Here is a 20,672-nt window from a genome sequence, read left to right as displayed (position 1 = left end):
TAGCTTTACTGACTTAAATGATTATCTTTCTATTTTTCAAAAAAAAATTCACAGGGCATAGTTCCTTCCACCTCCATCTCCGCCGGCCATCGACCAAAACCACCTTCTCCTCCCTTTACACCTGCGGTTTCTACCTTCGTGTCGACTTCGTTTGCTGATATCGAGAACATTCCTACCACATATGACCTCGATATTCCCATTGCCCTTTGGAAAAGTACTTGCCATTGTGTTCAGTATCCCATCTTTAACTTTATTTCTTATTATGTTTTATCCCTTGGTTTTTCCATTGCTCTATCTACTATTGAGACTTATCCTATTCCTAAGAATGTTCTTAACGCCTTGTCTAATCCTGGGTGGGCCAGTGCAATGAAAGAAGAATTACAAGCCTTAGAAGACAATCAAACTTGGGATCTTGTGCCTCTACCCTTAAGAAAGATTGTTATTCATTGTCGGGTGGATATTCACTACGAAAGTTAATTGATGGTTCTTTAGTTCGCCTAAAAGCTCATCTTGTAGCAAAGGGATATGCCCAAGTTTATGGAGTAGATTATGTAGATACTTTTTTGCCTGTTAATAAGCCTACATTCATTCCCATTTTAATCTCTCTTGTTGCTACCTACCAGTGGTCCTTGTTTCAGTTGGATGTGAAGAATGCATTCCTTCATGAAGATTTGCATTCATCCACAAATCATTATAAGGTTTCAAGTAGTCACCTCGAGTATATGGTTGGACAATTCACTTCTGTTGTAATAGAATTTGCGATGACACAATGTAAGAGTGATCACTCTATATTCATTCAGAACTCTGATGCAGGCAAAATCTCTTTTGTGATTTATGTTGATGATATTGTCATTACAAGAGACATCACTTCATAAATTGAGAGGTTAAAGACCTATTTAAAGAGAAATTTCAGATAATGACTTGGGCAAGCTAAAATATTTTCTAGGAGTTGAAGTCACCCAATCAACAAAGGGCATCTTCTGGTCTCAATGGATGTATGTACTTATTTACTCTTTGAAACAGGAATGTTGGGATCCAAACCCCTAGACACTCCCATGGAAATCAATTTAAAGTTAGCGCCAGAAGATGGAACCATTTTTGACGATCCAGAGAAGTACAAAAGACTTGTAAGGAACTTGAATTATCTTACTGTGACTCAACCTGACATTGTCTTTCCTATTAGTGTTATGAGTCAATTTTTATCTACCCCACGAACAACACATTGGGATGCAATTATTTGAATTATGAGCTATCTTAAGAAAGCATCAGGATGTGGACTTTTTTACAGTAATCATGGTCATAGGAATGTTGAAGAATTCTCTAATGCTAGTTGGGCTAGATCACCTATTGATAGAAGATCGACTACAGGCTATGGTACACTTGTTGGAGGAAATTTTGCGTCATGGAAGCGTAAGAACAAAATTATGGTAGCAAAAAGATCAAGTGCAGAATTTGAGTATCGTGCTATGGCACTTTCCACATGTGAGATGGTATGGATAAAACAATTACTCTAACAGTTGGGATTTGTTGATAATTCACCAATGAAGTTGTCATGTGACAACCAAGCTGCTGTCCATATAGCATCCAATCCAGTCTTTCATGAACATACCAAGCATATTGAAGTTGATTCTCACTTTGTTCATAGGAAGTTACAACAAGGCATAGTATTCCCCAGACACATGCGTACTGGAGAGCGACTAGCAGATTTGTTCACTAAAGCTTTAGGGAATGCAAGGGTTGACTATATTTGTAACAAGATGGGCATGAATAATACATATGCTCCAGCTTGAGTAGGAGTGTTAGGAAGGGCAAATTGGAGGAGAAGAGAATAGGCAAATTTGAGAATCCTAGATCGCAATAGATCAGGAGTTCTTTTCCTACATAAATTTCTATGATGATTTCTATTGGGAATCCTATTTTAAACAGCTCATAAATAAGAGAGTTGTAAAGAGGAGGACTCACGATTTCCATTAGAGCCTCCACAACAAAATCAACTTCTCTTCTTCTTCTCTCCCTCATCCTCTCCTTATTTTCTTCCCAAAAAAACACAAACAATTGTTTGTCACTATTTACATAATGATTGCAGTCTTGAGTTCTTTGTCTTGCTGTTGCTTCTAACTTTGGCTGCAGGGATTCAAACTGACATGCTCTCATTTTTTAATATTATTTTCTTCCATGTCAAGACTCCGTTGATCATAATTTGAGGATCATCAGACCAACAGAATTGGAGATAATTCTATCTTGTTCTCTTACCACTTAAGCTTATACTTTCTTCTATACTTCATATTGCATATGCAACCATCAAATCAATTTGTTTTTTGTAGGGATCAAGCACATCCTAAACATGGATTGATATCTCACGAGATCTCACCAAATTCTCGGTTTTGGAGATCTTGAGAAGAGATCTCTTACGAGAGCTCTGGAATCCCAAAACTCGACAAAGATCTCGGTCCTCCCATATTTCGAGTGAGACAATCTCGCCTTCTCTCACGGCCTCTCCCCTCCCAACTCATTGAGACCATCCAAAACCTCATTTTATGCAAGATTAACATTGGATCTTGACCTGTAGCAAGGTTTAGCACCATCTACATTAAGAAAGAAAGATCAAACAAGGACATTTGAATGAGTTCTTCAACTAAGGCCACAACAACTATTCATGGGCCCATGCCCAAGCTGCAAAGGAGATCCCGAGACCCAAAATTATATAAGGCCTCTACAGCACGAGGCACTACCCCCAACAGCTCACTAGGGAGTAGGACCCCCGTGTGTCGGGGAAAGGTCGTCGGTAAAAGAATGTGAAGCATGAGCTATACCTAACATTCTTATTGTGAACTTAAGACGGTTGTGTTATTGTATTCTTGAGAGTCAAGAACATGATGTTCTATTGTCACTTATATGGATGGAATTCAATTATTTGATGCATCTTATCACTTGCTTTTCATTTATATGTCCCAACGGTTCTATATTTCATGTTTTATAACCTTTGAATGTTCATTCCTGCAGCATTTCAATTTCAAATTTAGGGTCGAGTTAGAACTCATACTTAAGATTCTCTTCTCATTAAGGCCACCAATGTATCTAGAAGGCCTATAATAGGCTAAATACCAACTTTGAGCCCCACCTGAGCCTTGAAAAATTCCTTCTTTAGTACAGTGGTTCAAACTTAGGGTCAAAATGAAACTTACATGTTACAGTTGTTTTTTCATCAATCAGAGGCCATCAATGTATTTAAAAGGCTGAAAATAAGAGCGGTAGCATTTTCAGCCCCAAAAGACCCTTAAAAGGCTCCAAGATGAACCACTGAGTTGGGGCAAGATGGGAAATGTTCCAACCCAACAAGATCTTGGTTTTTTGGCCCATCGAGATTGAGTTCTTGAACCATGCATCTGACCGTTACTCTTGGATTGCAACGTTTCTAACTTTCAGTCCTTTGGGAGTTGTGTAATCTTAGCTTATTTTAATGCAGGTCTTTATTGTAAAACTGGTTAATGCTTATGGGCTCATGCATTCCAACTTTTCCAAACTAATGAGTACCAAGCAGATAGACCAGGTACAGGCCAGATTGGATGATCATTGCCATCTGAGGAGTTTATCCATCCAGAAGACTGCAGACAGCTAACCTCATTCACACACAGAATACATTCAGGTCTGGCAGATCCTTCAGATGGAGAATGTTAATTGAATTTTTCATATTGATAGATGCAGATGTTACCAATTCTAACAGGCGACACAATACCCTAACAATATTAGTTCTGATCATTTAATATTCAACACAATTCTAATTGCAGAACAACTAAAATAATATAAGTGAGAAGCTTCATAAACTTCAAGCCACAAAAATGATATATTGAGATTAGGAAGCACACCTGGAGGGTACCCTGGTCCCCTAATATTTTGTACACAAGCTGGCTCAACCCAGTCATAAGCCTTCACGTGCATGGAACCATAGAGAACTTTGCTTAAGACAGTCATACTTGGGTGATCATGCAGAGGAATGCCAGATAAAGTTGGCAAGCAGAATACACACATCTGCAAAAGAAACACCATTCATTTCATAAAAGTCCAGTCTTTTGAAACCAAAATATTTGCAGATCAGGAAAATGCTATAAATGTTTTGAACCCAAGAAATAGCTTAATTTTGTATTTTGAAAGGTTCTGCTGAATGGTGCTAAGCAACAAGGAAACATCACATAATATGAGCCAAGACAAAGTGATGCAGCCCAACCAGAAATTACTGTTCACGCTACAGTAGCGTGAACAGTAACTTAGATGATATTTTTCATATTTGGTGGGCCCCACGTCTAGCTTGCATGGAAATAGATTCAAATTTGGTGGGCCCAAATTGCAGCTTGCAAGGAGATAAAATAGGATCTGTTTTCGTGGGAGTTCTAGAGATAATTTAGAATTTTATTATTTATTATTGGGATAATCATGTAATCGAAGTTTTTTATTTGGGTAGGATATCTAGGATAAGTTTTAGTTAGTTTTAAATTCCTAAGAGTCCTTGAAGGGTCAGTCTTTTGTTAGTTTTAAATTACCAAAAGTCCTATTATAGTCTGTTTTCATATCAAGTATGTTTGTTTTGTTATTTAAACACTTGTAATCAGCTTATTGAGTATGGAATAGAAAAATATGAATTGAAGCTTTAGCTTTGTGCGTTTGCAGCAGCCCCCCCCCCCTTCTCTGTCTCTCTTTCTCCTTCTTCTCCTTCTTCAAGCTTGATTCTTCTCAAATTTCTCCTTCTTCCCCCTTTCTTCTTTATCCCTTCTTTCTTCTCTATTCTGTCCCCCATTATTTGGTATCAGAGCCCAAACCTGGATAGATATCTTCTTTATTTCATTGTTTGTTCAACCATCTTTTCTCTCTTCCTTGTTTTCTTCTCCTCCTTGAGATCTTTCTATTCTTCATCCTTTCTTTATTGCCCCTAATTTCTTTTCTCAGTAATTGTGAACAATGCTACAACAACCTATCAAATCCTTTTTTTGTGGTGCCAATCGTGAGACAGATTTTTTCTATGAAACTCGAGGACGAGTTTTTTTGAAGAGAGGGAGAAATTGATGCAGCACAACCAGAAATTACTGTTCACGCTACAGTAGCGAACAGTAACTTAGATGATATTTTTCATATTTGGTGGGCCCCAAGTCTAGCTTGCATGGAAATAGATTCAAATTTGGTGGGCCCAAACTGCAGCTTGCAAGGAGATAAAATAGGATCTGTTTTCGTGGGAGTTCTAGAGATAATTTAGAATTTTATTATTTATTATTGGGATAATCATGTAATCGAAGTTTTTTATCTGGGTAGGATATCAAGGATAAGTTTTAGTTAGTTTTAAATTCCTAAGAGTCCTTGAAGGATCAGTCTTTTGTTAGTTTTAAATTACCAAGAGTCCTATTATAGTCTGTTTTCGTATCAAGTATGTTCGTTTTGTTATTTAAACACTTGTAATCAGCTTATTGAGTATGGAATAGAAAAATATGAATTGAAGCTTTAGCTTTGTGCGTTTGCAGCAGCCCCCCCCCCCTCTGTCTCTCTTTCTCCTTCTTCTCCTTCTTCAAGCTTGATTCTTCTCAGATTTCTCCTTCTTCCCCCTTTCTTCTTTATCCCTTCTTTCTTCTCTATTCTGTCCCCCATTACAAAGTGGTGCAAAGAAACTCTAACAGGTCAAATCAGCAAAAAGGTCCATAAATGAATCTCTTCCTCCAAACGATCTTCTCATCCATTCTCCATCTTTCATATTCTGGAAAAAAACACCTTCCATCTTCGTATTTTGAGCAGACAGTTCCTAGGCTGATGATTGGCTTGACCAATCAGCTTGGAGCATTTAATAGGATTGAGACTTTTTCCTCATAATACCATTTCATCACTAGAATCTCTTAGAGGTACTATTAATCAGAGAAATGTACAAGAACATAAAATGCAGCCTTATGACAAATTAATGGGGTTGGCTACATATTGGATCAAAATACTGTAGGTAAAACTGAGGTCCATTAAAAGGGAATGAAGAAATGGAAAAAGAAGGGATAGAAGTGAGATGAGAGAAGAAAAATGGGAGAAGACAGATAAGGAAAATGAAGCTGAAGATGAAATGAAAGAGGCAGAGCCCAGCAAGTCAGGAAATCTCAGGTAAATGGAACTCTCCCACATCAATCTTTGCCCCACATAAATTCTATCCTTGGTCATACTTGGAAAAAGACCAAGACTAAAAGTTTCCTTCCTCACAACCACAGATCAAGCTCTTGATCTCGATGCCCAATTAATCCCTCAAAGAAGTGAGGTGGGCAAAAGCCGTAATATCTTCTGTTGAAATCAAAGCTAGATTTGAGCAGGTAACATAAATTCTGAGACATACCGAGATCTCATAGAGATATTTGAGATATTACTATATCTCACCAAGATATGACTAAGATATATCTAAGATATGACCAAGGTAACTAAAATTATTGAGATATCCAAGATCTTGGGGCAATCCAGCTTTCAAATGCCATCTTTTCTTGCTTTTGTGAAAAAGTGGGATTCTCCAGAGTTCTCCTTCTATGCTCACAACTTCTGCGCTAGTCATCTTCTGCCTGCCCGCTGCTCTTTGAGCTCCTTCAATGTGATCATATCGCTCCTTACTGGGACATCAACCACATTGCTAGGTCTCCGTTGAACATGACCAGCCACCTCAAAACAACACTTTTGGAGCTTGTCATCAAATGGGGAAATTACCAAGTCGGCTCTTATAAACTTGTTCCTTCCTTTGTCCTTCATAGTTTTTCCGCAAACCCATCATAACATCCTTATCTCTGCTACACATAGCTTCTCATTGTGACATTCCTTAACTACCCAACATTCTGTCCCCCTTATATCACACCCAATAATCCAACATTCCTATAGAACTTTCCTTTTAAGCTTTGAAGGAATGTTGATCACATAACACTCTAGATATAATACTCTACTTTAATCGTCACAAGTTATTTCTCAGATAAACATCCCCCTCTATGCTATCTTCCTTGTTTATGACTGATCCCAGATATCTGAAATAGTCCATTTTTTTTTTTTTTAAATTTATCCCTTGTTCCTCAAATCACACTATACCAAAACCTGTCATAGCGTGGCTGAAATTACACCTTATATATTGCATATGTTCTACTAATCTTAAATCCTCTTGTTTCAAAGTTTAATCTCTATAACACTAACTTCTCACTAATTGCTACTTTGTGTCATCTACTGAAACTGATGTGAACACAAGGAACACCCCCCACCCCCACCCCCCAAAAAAATATTTGGGTTCCAAAATCCAGATCCAAATGGGCAATCCAAGCTGGCTGAATGCCCCCCTCCCCAAGGGTATTTTGCTCATTTTTCAGCCCCCTTTCAAAGTTCAATATGGGTCTAAATAGATTCCCCTTGATCCAAGGGTCATGGATCTACTTTAGTTTTTCCATTTGGATTAGTCATTTTGAATTATGAAGAGTCCAAGTCCCTTAGGAGGGAGTTAGTGTGGATAAGAAAAGATTCCTTATCTAAAGGGGTTCTTATCTCTAGAGTTTGTTTTTATTTGGAAGTGTTAGCTTGAGTCCCAAGTCAAGTGTCTTTACAAGATTTCAATTCTAGGATTGTGGTCTTGTAGTAATTTGATTCCATTTTTAGTGTAGTATTCTAGAATTGGAAACCTTATCTATTAGGGATTCCCAACCCCAGTCAATGTCTTTCATTTTTAGGCAATAAATAGCATATTCTTGCATTGTAATTTTTAGATTTGATGAATAAAGAATTTGATTGATAATTGTCTGAGTGAGTGGCAGAGTTCCTTAGAGGGGGATCCTACGGTTGTTTATTGAATGTGCTCAATTTGTTCCAGCATTCAAGAAATCAATATATTCAAGTTCTGAAGATCAATTCAACAAATCCAGCAAGCTTCTTTAACATTCCAGCAAGCCCAAGTAAGTCACAGCCCTTCACCACCACCCTCCCTCCCACACAAGCTCTTCCCCCACCTCCCCTGTCCTGCACAACCTTCCCCAACTCCCTGCCCTGCTGTGCATCAATTCAGCAGTACCCCCCTAGGTCCCACAACTCCCCTAACCCCTTCCCCTTAGCCTCACGACTCACCCAGCCCCTTCCCTCCCTTCCCCTAGCACCCGTTGGCCTCCCTCCCCCTGTCCTCCCACACAGCCACATCCTACTCCCACTAGGAAACCTTGATTCCCAGCCTTCTTCAAGGGCCTTCTACCTCCCTTAGGATCGCATACACCCTTAGGTACCATCCCTACTGTTAGTTTTTTCGATTCAGCCCTAATTCCCTAACTTTAGAAAACCCTGCATTCATCTTCTTTCTTGAGATTCTGTAGAATTTTAATCTTTTGAAATCTGACTTTATCTCAAGTTCTAAACATATTACAAGTCCTAGACCAATCACCTCAGTTCTGAAGCTGTAGAACAGCAGCTCCAGTAGCTCTGAACTACAGTAGCAGCAAGGCCTTTCCCATCCCTAACCCTAATTCTGACTTTTGAATTCAGATTTCAACTCTGGAATTTAGTTTTCAGAAGAATTCAAGCCTGAAATTCTGTAACAGCAAGCCCTGGAGTACCCAAAATCCCTCTCCCTTTGCTGGAATTTCCTGGGCAAACCCTAAGTTAGGGGTATTTACTAAAATAGCCCTCACCCTAGACCTGGTTTACATAAAAAAATGGTATCACCACTGAAGAGTATACACCATGGAACCTCGTCTTGGATATTCTTGGTTAGGCCATCCATGATAGGTGCAAATAGGTTACAGCTTATGGCTTATGGCTGACCCTTAAGTAGCTGAGTTGATTGAGAATTTGACGTCTTGGATATTCTTGGTTAGGCCATCCATGATAGGTGCAAATAGGTTACAGCTTATGGCTGACCCTTAAGTAGCTGAGTTGTAATTGAGAATTTGATGCCTTGCCTCCCAAGATCTCACACTAGTCACCACTCCCTCATGCATATCTTTATGCATCTATATATTTACTTGACATCCTTTTATTCAATAGGACATGTGGATTAAATCTATAGGAACTTAATAGGATGCTTTTCATTGGTCAAGAAATGCCATATGGAGATACTTTCTCCCTTTTCATGAGCCTCCTTTAATAAGTGGATATTCACATAAAACCAAATTGGTTCACCAAGATGAGTCTCTCTTCACAAACGGGACTTAATAACCTTCTCCTGAGATTTGATAATGTGACACATTAGTTTATATTTCTAAAGCTGTCATTGGTATATCACCCTTACCTTAATAGATCAGGACTGCGATGCTTCTTTACATTCATCTGACATCTTCTTTGTGTTCATAATCTAGTTAAACAGATTGGTTAAACACTAGACTCCATAGAACTCCTGGGTTTACCACACCTTTTACTAGGATCTCATTTAGGCATGGCATCTTACCTGATTTTATCTTTCTCAAGGGTTCCTTAACTTTCACCCTACTAATCTTTCTCACATAACTCAGGTGTGTTGTGCCTTGAAGCGAATCAGTTCAGGCCATTTTTGTTCGACCCTGTCTTTCATTTGTAGACCATAAATTTATGCATCCCATCTCCTCACCATGTCCTCATCGCTCATCATTACCCTTGATCCTACTCACCAAGTAAAAATCTCTACTCTTCCTTTGTCTTGTCTCAGCCATTTTTATAAGTAGTTTTTTCCACTTCTTTTATGTTCAGATTGAAATAGGGAGCCATGCACTTTGTCACCGTAGACATCCCCAGTCTTCCTAGCTTCATTTTTTACATCATTATACTAGTAACCAATTTCAAATTCAATGGCTCCAACTTAGGATTCTGTCAACAGCCATAAGGTCTTAATGCTTGAGTGATTAACAAGATCACCTAAGTTCCTTAATTTTTAAAGAGAGGAGAAAACAAAAATACAATAATCCCCCTCCCCCCTGCCAGCTAATGAGTTGCTATGGGAGGGAAACCTCGAATTGCCCTTACAGCTACATAATTTGATACTGCCCCTTCATGCTAATGCACAAATAACACACATGCCCAAGTTGAACAAAATATGATCAAAAAATTTACCATCTACTCCTTTAGTGAAGAAATCAGCCAACTAATCATCTGACTAAACAAAAGGCATACAAATTTGTCCACTCTCTAACTCCTTAATGAAATGTCCTTATCTCTGTCAATCTTTGATGCTTGGTTTGGTCATGCTACTTGGATTATGGTCAATAACAATCACAGCTTCATCATCAAACATGGTTGTCAAGGCGGCAAGGCGACCAAAGTGATTGGGGCTCTGGCTAGGCGGTTAGGCGACAAAGCGGTGCTTAGGCGGCAATAAGGAGACCAAAGCGGTTGGGTCAATACAACTACTTTCTATAATAAGCTAAACAAATATTCAATGGTCATATTCATCCCAAAAAAACAAGCATTCAAGAATCATAATTATGAAAAATTATTAAAAAAAAAAGAACACAAACATAAGTTCTTCTCATTAAACCATGGTTGTCAAAGCGTCTGCCTAGGCATTTACTGATTTACTGATTCATTAATTCTTGACGTTGAGTATGGAAAAAAATAGGTTCTATGTCACTTTGGGCCTAGGAGTTCCTTCGCAGATTGGGCATCAATTAAGCGGTTCAAAACAAAACATTTTTTGCCGCCTAGGTGGATGCTTTGATAACCATGATCACAACAAAAACTCATTGGGAGACTAATAGAAACACCAAGGTCTTGAAGTAAGCTTCCAAGCCATAAAAACTCATAGATTCCTTGTGCCTTAGGTCAAAACTCTAAGTCAGCACTAGACCTTGCCATAACATTCAGCTTATTGCTACACCAAGTGACATGGTTGCCTCCTACAAAACACACAATAACCTGAAGTAGAGTTCCAACCAGGAGACCCAGCCCAGCCGGCATCGAGTAGATGTCAATATAATGAGGGTAATTTTCATCTGGAACCCCTAAGGTTTGGTCCATGTCACTTTTAGTCCAAAAAACATTCCCCTTTGCATATGGCTCCCCTGAGGTTTCTAGAAATGACTAATTAAGGACAAATCATATTTTGATGACCAAAATACCCTTATGGTGCAATGGTTAAGATTGAACCATGTATACCATTCCGATCTAACGGTTTATATAAAAAGACAAATTATAATTGCAATTTTAATCTTTTTATTTTATATCCAAAGGGTGTTAAGATTTCAAATTTACAAACCAGGATCTGAAACTATCATATAAGCTTATGTCGTCTTTCATGGAGGAAATACCACATGTTCAAAGCTTCAAAGGGAAGTGGGTTCTTATCAAAACCAAGCTTACAGATCTCCCAACCCATCTCAAGGATCTCTCCGACTTCCCCTGTTTTTCTACTAACCCTTCCTTAGAACTCGTCTATTCCATCTCCTAAACCCTCACAGATGCTCTTTCCCTCGCCAGAAATTGTTGCCATGCCAGTCTCTCCAGTGGTAAGCTCAGGACCCAGAGCGACATCGACGCAGTAACAAGTAAGCTTTCGCAGCACATCCAGTACAGTGACAACTTGATCAGGAGTGGCGTCCTTCAGGACGGTGTGCCTGTGTCCACTGTTTACTTAATTTGTTCAATCCGACAGATGCCGCAACCTGATTAAAGCTTCAGGTGCCTCTGTTTACTTGCAGAAACTTTTTGTGCATCTCAGTAATTGAATCCCGCCTAAATGAATACATGGAGGAATGAAATTTGAAAACTTGAAATGATGGTTGGTTCGTCTGGATTGGCTGCATAGGTTCCCAAATTTATTCTACGGTGAGAACCCATGAACTCCAGCGACCCACATTCTAGTCTAATTGATTAATTAACAGGACCTGCACCATCAAGGAGAACAAAAGATTACAAATTCACTAAAAGGTCAAAGCATGATTTTTCTCAATTCTCTCGCTTTTGTCCAGCACATTGAAGATTATCTCCACCCTCGAATCAATTCCTCATCAACAGAACCATCTGGTTTGTATAATGGACATTTATCTCCGACCTTATGAAGCAGAATGGTCGATTGCCTTGCAAGAACTCCAACAAGGTTAGCATGGATTCCCCTAATAACGCTCCCACTTTCCACCAAGATCTACATCTACTAGCTTATATGGACTCTCTTTCCAGAAAATCGATTGACTCACCGGAGACGAGGGTTGCTAGGGTTTTTTAGATTGAGAAAATTTTGTTTATTAGTTTACTAGGTTTTTTGGGTTTGATTCTATAAATTTGGCTGCTAATGAGGTTGTCTTTTGTAAATTAAGGGTATAAGTTTGTAAATTTGAAATCTTAAGACCTTGAATATAAAATAAAAAGATTAAAATTGCAATTATAATTTGTCTTTTTAATATAAACCGTTAGATCGAAATGGTATATATGGTTCAATCTTGACCATTGCACCATAAGGGTATTTTGGTCATCAAAATATGATTTGTCCTTAATTAGTCATTTCTAGAAACCTTAGGGGAAGTAGTTTAAGTCCAAAAGTTGCCTCCACGCGACTGCCAAATCTTGTTCAGTTCCATCCAAGCTCGGTTTTGTCTGAATCCTACCATATGCAAAAGGGAACTTTTTTCGGACTAAAAGTGACATGGACCAAACCTTAGGGGGTCCAGATGAAAATTACCCATATAATGACGATCATGTAGAGACCCCAAAACCCACTAGTAATGAAGAACGAGAATACATCCATGAGTGGAATAAGGATCATGTATCAGCTGATTGACCAGACTCAATGCAAATATGATGTTTGGTCTAGCATGTGACAGATAAATCAATTAATGTCAAGAGTAGCACCCATCCATGTAAGTGGAAAAGGATCATGTATGAGCAGACTGACCAACCTAAATCAAATACGATGTTTGGTCTAGTGTGCGACAGATAAATCAACTTTCCCAATAGTCTTTGATAACAATCTCATTATCCTCCAATTGAGTTGTGTATTCTCCATGGAAGTATTATAGAGATGGCAACCCAATAAAACAATTTCAAACAAAAGATGTTGGACATACTTCCTTGGAGAAAGAAAGACTCCTTTTGAAGAAGAGCAACTTCAATCCCAAGAAGGTTACCTTGATATCTATCCTTTATTTCAGGAGCCCCCCCCCTGGTGGCAGGAACAAGGTGATCTTTATCTTTATTTATAACCCAACTCTTCTTTTCTTTTTTTCTTTTTTTGGGGGTGGGGGGTGGGGGAGGGGGATGAATTTATAACCCAGATTAGTATACTTAGAACCAAGACTTTCTAGCCCAGTAGGATACTAGGAGTAGGTTAAGTACAAATAAAAATAGAAACAGCAACGGTACCAAACATAAACTAGACTAGAAAAAGAAATAGTAAATTTAAACTTCTTCAACAATCAGCAACTCCCAACTCCTCAAAGTTTTTACAATGTCACATAACTATAGAACCTATTTACAAATTCTGGGTTATGATAAATTTAACAAAACTAAACCAATTTAGTTTTCCAAACCAATATAATATTTTCCTAAAGATATAAGGCAGAATGACAAGGGACTATAACCTTTCTGCAGTTCTAAGTCGTCAAGGCGACTAGGTGACCCAAGTCATTGAAAGGGTGCTTAGGCAACAAGGGGTAACAGGATAGGTGTGCATTAATGATTATATAATATAAAAAATGGTTATTATAATTACGTTTATTGGCAACATAGAAACCATATCAATGCAATATAATATAATTATGCTAGCAACGATCTAATTTGAGAAAGCCAACATATAATAAACAAGGTGTGGGATTTATTTTGTGACATCCCTCACAGAATACTAACCCAATTATTGTTTAGAGGATCGGAACACAAGAGAACTACCACAGCCCATAGTTGTCACGGCGACGAGGCGATGCAAGACGGTTTAGGCTAGTTGATGCGATGTGCCGACGAGGCGCTCTCTGAGGCGCTTTTGAGGCGGTTGACGCGTTTTAAGTGAAATTTTTAGTGTACATCTCATACACTCTAAATTATAAATCTATCATATCTTATATAATAAAAAAAACTAATATTAGCCAACCTCAAGTCATCCAACATACTACAAACCACTCATAGTAGGTCCCAAATAAAAAGTTGCGGGAAGAAAGGAAGAGAAGAAGTCACCTATCGTTGGCAGCTGCTTGCCGAAGTGCCGTCGCGGGAATGGAAGAGAAGAAGAGAGGAAGAGAGAAAGAGATTAGGGATTAGAGTGAGAGTGAGAGTGTGAGACTCGAATCAAGAACTTATTCTCTTTCAATTTTGTTTGTTTTTTATTTTTTTTTATTTTAAAATTTGATCACATATAGCGTCATTATAAATATGCATATAGGTTCAAACAATAGATACTTTACAATTGGAATATAATAAATAATTTAACATATGCCTTCGATTTGGCTTCTTTCATGTGATTTAAAAAAGAAAGTGGACGCCTTGGGGTATAAGGCTTCCGAGGCACCTAAGGCGATGCCTCATACCTCAAGGCGGTCGCCTTATTGCCTGAAAATAAGGCGACGCCAATTTGAGGCGCTCCAAAGGTGCCCGGACGCCTAGGCGTCGCCTAAACAACTATGCCGCAGCCATGCTGTGGGCTTTGAGCAATTCAGCCCACAAACATGGAGGTGCATGACCTAGATCATGCAGGCATGTGGGAAGAAGACTGAAGAAGGAACAGACACCCCGATGGGATGGGAATGTGCACAGTCCGATTTCAGGAACTCATCTATGAGGTGTTTCACCAGGTAAACTTCACTCCTTCATGGTAGTATTTGATCCCTTGCACACACTCAGACTTATCATAGGGACCTCAAGTCCAGCCCACCTCTCCCTATAGGCCACATCGGGCTGCCAATAGTTGCAATTGATCATCACCTATGTCTGTTCGATAGTGTTTAATGCAGGGCAAAACGGTAATTGACTCCTAAAACCCTAAAGAGACCTTTACTATGAGATTGAGGATTTTATCTTGTGAAAACACAACAAGTGGCTTGAGAGAGAGGAAGAGAGAAAGAGAGAAAGCAAGGGAGAAGAGGCTAGGAGAAGGTGATTGGGTGCTAAACTTGGGGATTCAACGTGAGGAATTGGCAAGGAAGCATAGGAATAAGGTATATCTCACTCTCCTCTACCTTTTGATGTTGATTTCTTTGAATTTGGCCATGAATGGATTCATGGATGAAGCCATTTGTGTGGGATTGTTGGGAAAACAAAGGGGTTTTCTTCATAAATGGTTTCTTTATGTTTCATGGCCTTAGTTTAGGCTACTGCAATAATGGGTGTAATGGTTTTGGCTAGGAAAGGAGATTTGGGATTAGAATCCAATCTTTGGGTAAAATAGAACCCATTCTAAGGCATGGATTAGGGGGATTAATTGGCTAATTAATTAGGGCAGAAAATGGGTCTTGGAGTGAGGAACACTCACTGGGAAGCCCACTGGAAATGGGGAAGAAAAAACCCCAAATTTCGGGGTGATCTTCCTATAGGCACGCTGCTCATACAGTCAGTTGATGCTGTAATGACATGACCGGCCGGTACCCCCTGCATCGACAAGGTGTCTTACAGAGAATCAATTAAGCCTAGTTTTGGGGAATTTCGGGGGGTTAATCATGCCACTTAAGATTACCAACTCATGTATGTTATAATTAGCGCAATTGGCTTCTGTGTTTGAAACACCAATTGGATCAGAATAGACCTACAGACAAGGTGAGGAGGAATTGGATGCTAGACTTAGGATGTAAACTTAACTCTTTCTTATATCCTGAATGTTATCTAAGCTGTGATATGAATGTGGAAACATGTATGACATGTTGTATGCATCTAATGATGCAACATGTGGGTCCCACACTCAACACACACTATATTGCATGTAAATGTTTTACTTATTATTGTCATGATACTTATTATAATGTACATGGATCACGGGTAAATGGGGAATTGCATCCTTATAATATGATGGCAGTCATGGTTACAGCCGCCCATGAATACTCAAGCATCTCACATGCTCATGCACACCTACATGTACATCCATAACCATATAGTTGCATTGGGTTAGGACTTATTCCGGCATGCAACCACCCTATCAACAGGGGCATTGAGGTTGGCAACCTGTGCTGTGAAGTAGTGGTACCAGTGGGTGCCCACCAGACAACATGGGAACCATGAGGGGACACTGGGTACCCTATTGTACCATTTATGTCACTACCAAGATAGACAGGCTTGAGGCGCTGGCACAAGGTTGTTGGGGTGTGTATCTAAGATAGCAGGCTTGAGGATGTACACACCTAGGATGGTGAGGGGAGTCAGGCCAAGACAGCAAGTATCTTAAGGGCCTATCCCAAGCCATAAGCACACCCAGAGTAGAGATTTGCATTGGGCTAGGTCAGTCTTGACACGCGTCAGTCTATGGCAATGGTAATGATGAGTGTATGGGGAGGATGATGAGGGATTGCAAGCCTGATGGGGACCTACTATCCCTTAACCTTGGTCGCAGGGCGAAGTGTGGCACTTCCACTATACCCCTGATCGTGCACTTTCCTTTCATGGACATAAAGACCATCCCTAAGGATTGGTTATTCATTAAAGTGTGTTACTATAGTCAGAGACCTGCATTACATTTATGTTGACTGGATGGCATGTAGGACAGCAACGCACGCATATGAATGTGTTTGTTTTCTCCTCACGAATCCGGTGGAACTCACCCCTCGAGGTTTCCTCTTTTATATGAAGCCGCAGATTCAGGACGATGATGGCTAGGGAGACAAGGAGTAGATCAAGGCATAGCCGAGTTTAAAAGTTTTGCTTATTTAATTTTAATAGTGGAGATGGACAACGATAATAAATTAAGTACCTTAAGGACAAAGGAAATGGTGTATCTTTTCTTTTCAAATTTCATTACTTGTTGTTGCTATCTTTGTTGTGGATGCGTGGACATACGTTACTTATGGTACTACATCGGCAGATCTAGACAAGGCCCGTGCAGGAATGTCGTGCCGTTGAGCTAATCTGGATAGCCCCTGGGTCAAGATGTTACAATTTTAGCATATTCATCTAAGAAACAAAGGAATAAACATAAATCAGTGTAAACACGTGAATTGTCAACAAAGTCTGCTGTAGCTTCGAAACCAAGAACAAGCCTGGAAACCTGGGCGATGCACCGACACCTTTGACAACTATAAATGTAGTTTATTACCATCAACAAGCCCATATAGAAAGGACATTCAAATCAACACATCTCCTTCTTTCCCTTGGACTAGCTGCAAACAATATTTAAGAATCGCACAGTTTTTTAATTTTTACTGGGTGCAAAACAGAACAAAAATCACACAGTTATTCAACACTTTCAAGTCATTAATTATAAAAATAAGGTATGGTGTAGTGCAGGTGATATTAGGAGTCTTCGTAAACTTGGTGCACATTATCAGCATCATTTATGGCATTAATCTTATATGCTGGCATAAACTTTTAGACAAGCTAATATTGGACAATATGTTCATTGAGCTTCTTGGAGGATTAAAAACAAATGCTCATAGAGAAGCAATAAGTCGATGAAACTTACTGTAAAACTCTCACTTTCAATTATGTCCAAGAATGTTATGGGTTGAGCCCATCGAGCTGTCCTGTTGAACTGGTTCTGCCCAAAAAAGCCATGACCCCTATCATCATCCGAGTTATCCTCCTTGAGCCCGACATCAGCAGGAGTTGTTTTATCTACAAAAAAAAGTGATCATTAGAATCTACCAGAAAAACTCACTCCCTCTTTTGATAAATCAGGAGTAAATCCTTCAAACAAGGAACGGTATATACCTTACAGTTAACATCCTAGATACAATTCTCTCTCACACACACATGCTAAAACTGACAAATTAGCTTGAGACAGTTTATTTGTGAAAGTGGATGTATATCTAAAAATTGACAGCATCTAAATTCCAGCTAAGTTTTCAATTGTTCATTTGTTTAGTAATAAAATCAGTTAAGTCCTATCATTGTGGGAGCAAGCCTTCATGGCCATTATGGAGAAATATCTTATGAAGGAGATTTACTAGTAACATTTATATATGAAAAATCAAGAACTGGTAATATAACTCAGGTCTTCCAAAAATGGAACTAGTGTTAGAGGTGCACTCAGTTGACTCAACATCAATGAGCATAAAAAGAAGACTGAGGATATACCATCAAGCCTTCCCATCTCTTTTCTTCATTTAAGAAAAGGGTTGCTTAAATGTCACCACATATTACACCACTGCATTTATTTACTTATTAGGTCAGGCAATGTTCATATTCGAGAAAATGATACCCCATTGAATGATTTAAACCACTGGAGAAAGTGCCTTGGTTGAAAGCCACTATTCTCAGGTTATTAGCAGCCCCCTATTGCCCATAGCATTAGTAATAGCCCTATAGGATAGCTCTCTCTCTCTCTCTCTCAATTTTACCATCAAAAGCTCCAATTATTTGGGTTTGGCTAATTCATCCTATTTGTACCTTTCATTACATCGACAGTCATAGGCATGAGCGTCATAGGACTTACAGGAATCCATTTGAAGAGATAAAGCATAAGTTCAACTGCATTTGCCTCTCTGATGCTCCTCTTTAAGTTCCTAGAGCTAAGTTGATAATTGTATCCCTATATGGATCCAACCTTCTGAGCTAAAGTTGAGATGTGGCTAGATACTGTGGTAGGAGCACTCATTCCACTGTCGTCACTAAGGCGAACAGTTTATGAGTGCTAGGGATGTCTGTGGTGGCATCACCTTCACCTTAATTCCTTTGGGAACCTCCAGTAATCCTTGGTCATTTGGGACCAAACCGCTCACCAAAACTTGCAGCTGAAACCAACCACATTGGTTTTCAATAGAAACTCAAAGCTTGAACATTGCCTCTACTCAGGTGGCAAGATTCTGCCTAAACAACACTCACCACATGAAATATCAAAAGCTCTAAAAAAGGCGGAAAATATGACAAATTAAGAAGTAGATTTACGAGATGCACTTATGTTAGGCTACACTCTTGGTATGTGGCCATTTCAACCCTCCCCCCAAAACCCAGGCACATACCCTAGGACTCGAATTGGTGGGGGCTATCTTGGTAAGCTATAGAACATAATTTCACCACAAGTATTCCTCCTTCATATGTTGAGGAATTCATATAACATTTAACTCCCAACAATCCTCTTTGTTCAAGCGTTTCTTCATCTTTAGCACTATAATAAATTTTTGCTTTAGTTTCTTCTAGAGAAAATTACATGGCGGCACCCACTATTTTTTGGGTGAAACTAGTGACCCACCAGTACTATCTTCAAAATTACATGGCACCCACAAACATAATTACAAGTTACCCACAGTTAAATTCTGCTATTAAATGGGTAGTAAAATTACCTAAATGCCCTTTTCTACCCATACCCAACCCCCAAGTGGGTGAAGGGAGAGAGGGATTATCCCTTCGCCCATCTTCTTCCTATCCCTCGCCAGAAATTGCTCACCACAACCAAAACATCCCACCACCGCGAACGATCAGACCCCCTCCCCACGCACGCAATCCCCCTCCCCCCCCCCCCCTCTCTCTCTCTCTCTCCTGCCGGTTAGTTTCAATCAAAGTAACAAATAATGAAGGCGGCAAAGAGGAAGAGAAGAACTCAGTGTATCTGAATGCTGAAAGTAGAGAAATCAAAATTAATGGCAATTAATTTGGCTTCTCATTTCAGACCCAAGAGGGGGGGGGGGAAATTTTGGTTTTTCAACGTCTTCACTTACTAATTCCTAGGTTGAACTCAACATTTCCCTCTCCATGATAGCTCAGATTGTAAAATCATACCAACTTCTTCATCTTTATTCCACGGCAGTTGCGGATGGAATCGTCTGAGAGTGTCTCCATTGAACTGGAAGCGTAATGAATTAGAGGAAATGGATCAAAACCCTAATATCATCTTACCATAAAGACCTTAATATCATTTGATTGACCTGAATCCTATAACCCATTTTAGATCTTATTATTTTCAAGACGGAGGCGGTAGCTTGGAATGTGCAAGAGACTTGGAAGCTTTTCAAGGAGTTTGTTATTCAATTATTCCTTAAGACCTCAACATATATTGTTGGGAGAAGATTCAAAACCAAAATCAGAACTAGAACAAGAGCTGGGTGAGGGAGGGGGGGGGGGGGGGAGAGAAAGATGGGGGTGGGCGCGTGGCTGCTAGCAGAGGAGGGGGTGTAGTCACCGGCAGCAATAGGCGGTTTCCGGTGGTGGTGAGCAGTTCCGACAAGGGATAGGAAGAAGATGGGTTGGGTATGGACAGCAAAGGGCATTTAGGTAATTTTACTACCCATTTAACAGTAGAATTTAACTGTGGGTAACTTGTAATTATGCATGTGGTTGCCATGTAATTTTGGAGATAATAGTGGGTGGTCACTAGTTTCACCCAAAAAATAGTGGGTGCCATGTAACTTTGTCTTTCTTCTATATAAAAGCAATTTCTCTGAGAGGCTTGTACAAACCCAAAAACTATAACCAATACCTGCAAACAATGAGAAAATTAGAGAAGAGTTAGACCATAAAGGAGGTAATGGACAATTAGTATCTTAGTCCCCTCGTCGTGTGTATACGAACAACTACAAGGGAGCTTGGTTAGGAGCCTAGCAGGAATAGGAAAGACAAAGACTCCCAGCTAACATAGGAAACTAAAGATCTACTCTAACTAGGAATAATAAATGAAATTCAGAATCTAA

The 20,672-nt window shown here is 39.4% G+C and overlaps 1 protein-coding gene across 1 annotated transcript in view; it reads right to left on the bottom strand.

The window, feature by feature from the left end:
• The window catches only part of LOC149012367 (2-aminoethanethiol dioxygenase, putative (DUF1637)), a 38,104-nt gene that overhangs the window by 9,829 nt on the left and 7,603 nt on the right, over window positions 1-20,672 (bottom strand). Inside the window, exons 2-3 of the mRNA XM_089158393.1 lie at window positions 17,510-17,661; window positions 3,867-4,029 (exon numbers count right to left, since the gene is read on the bottom strand). Of these exons, the coding sequence (XP_089014519.1) occupies window positions 3,867-4,029; window positions 17,510-17,661 (315 nt within the window). The remainder of the gene's footprint in view (window positions 1-3,866; window positions 4,030-17,509; window positions 17,662-20,672) is intronic.

Source organism: Hakea prostrata, chromosome 6 (genome assembly GCF_041222555.1).
Source record: "Hakea prostrata isolate BN-2017 chromosome 6, UWA_Hpros_2, whole genome shotgun sequence".
NCBI lineage: Eukaryota > Viridiplantae > Streptophyta > Magnoliopsida > Proteales > Proteaceae > Hakea > Hakea prostrata.
The sequence above is the reverse complement of the archived record's forward strand: the minus strand, read 5'-3'. Positions and strand labels throughout refer to the sequence as shown.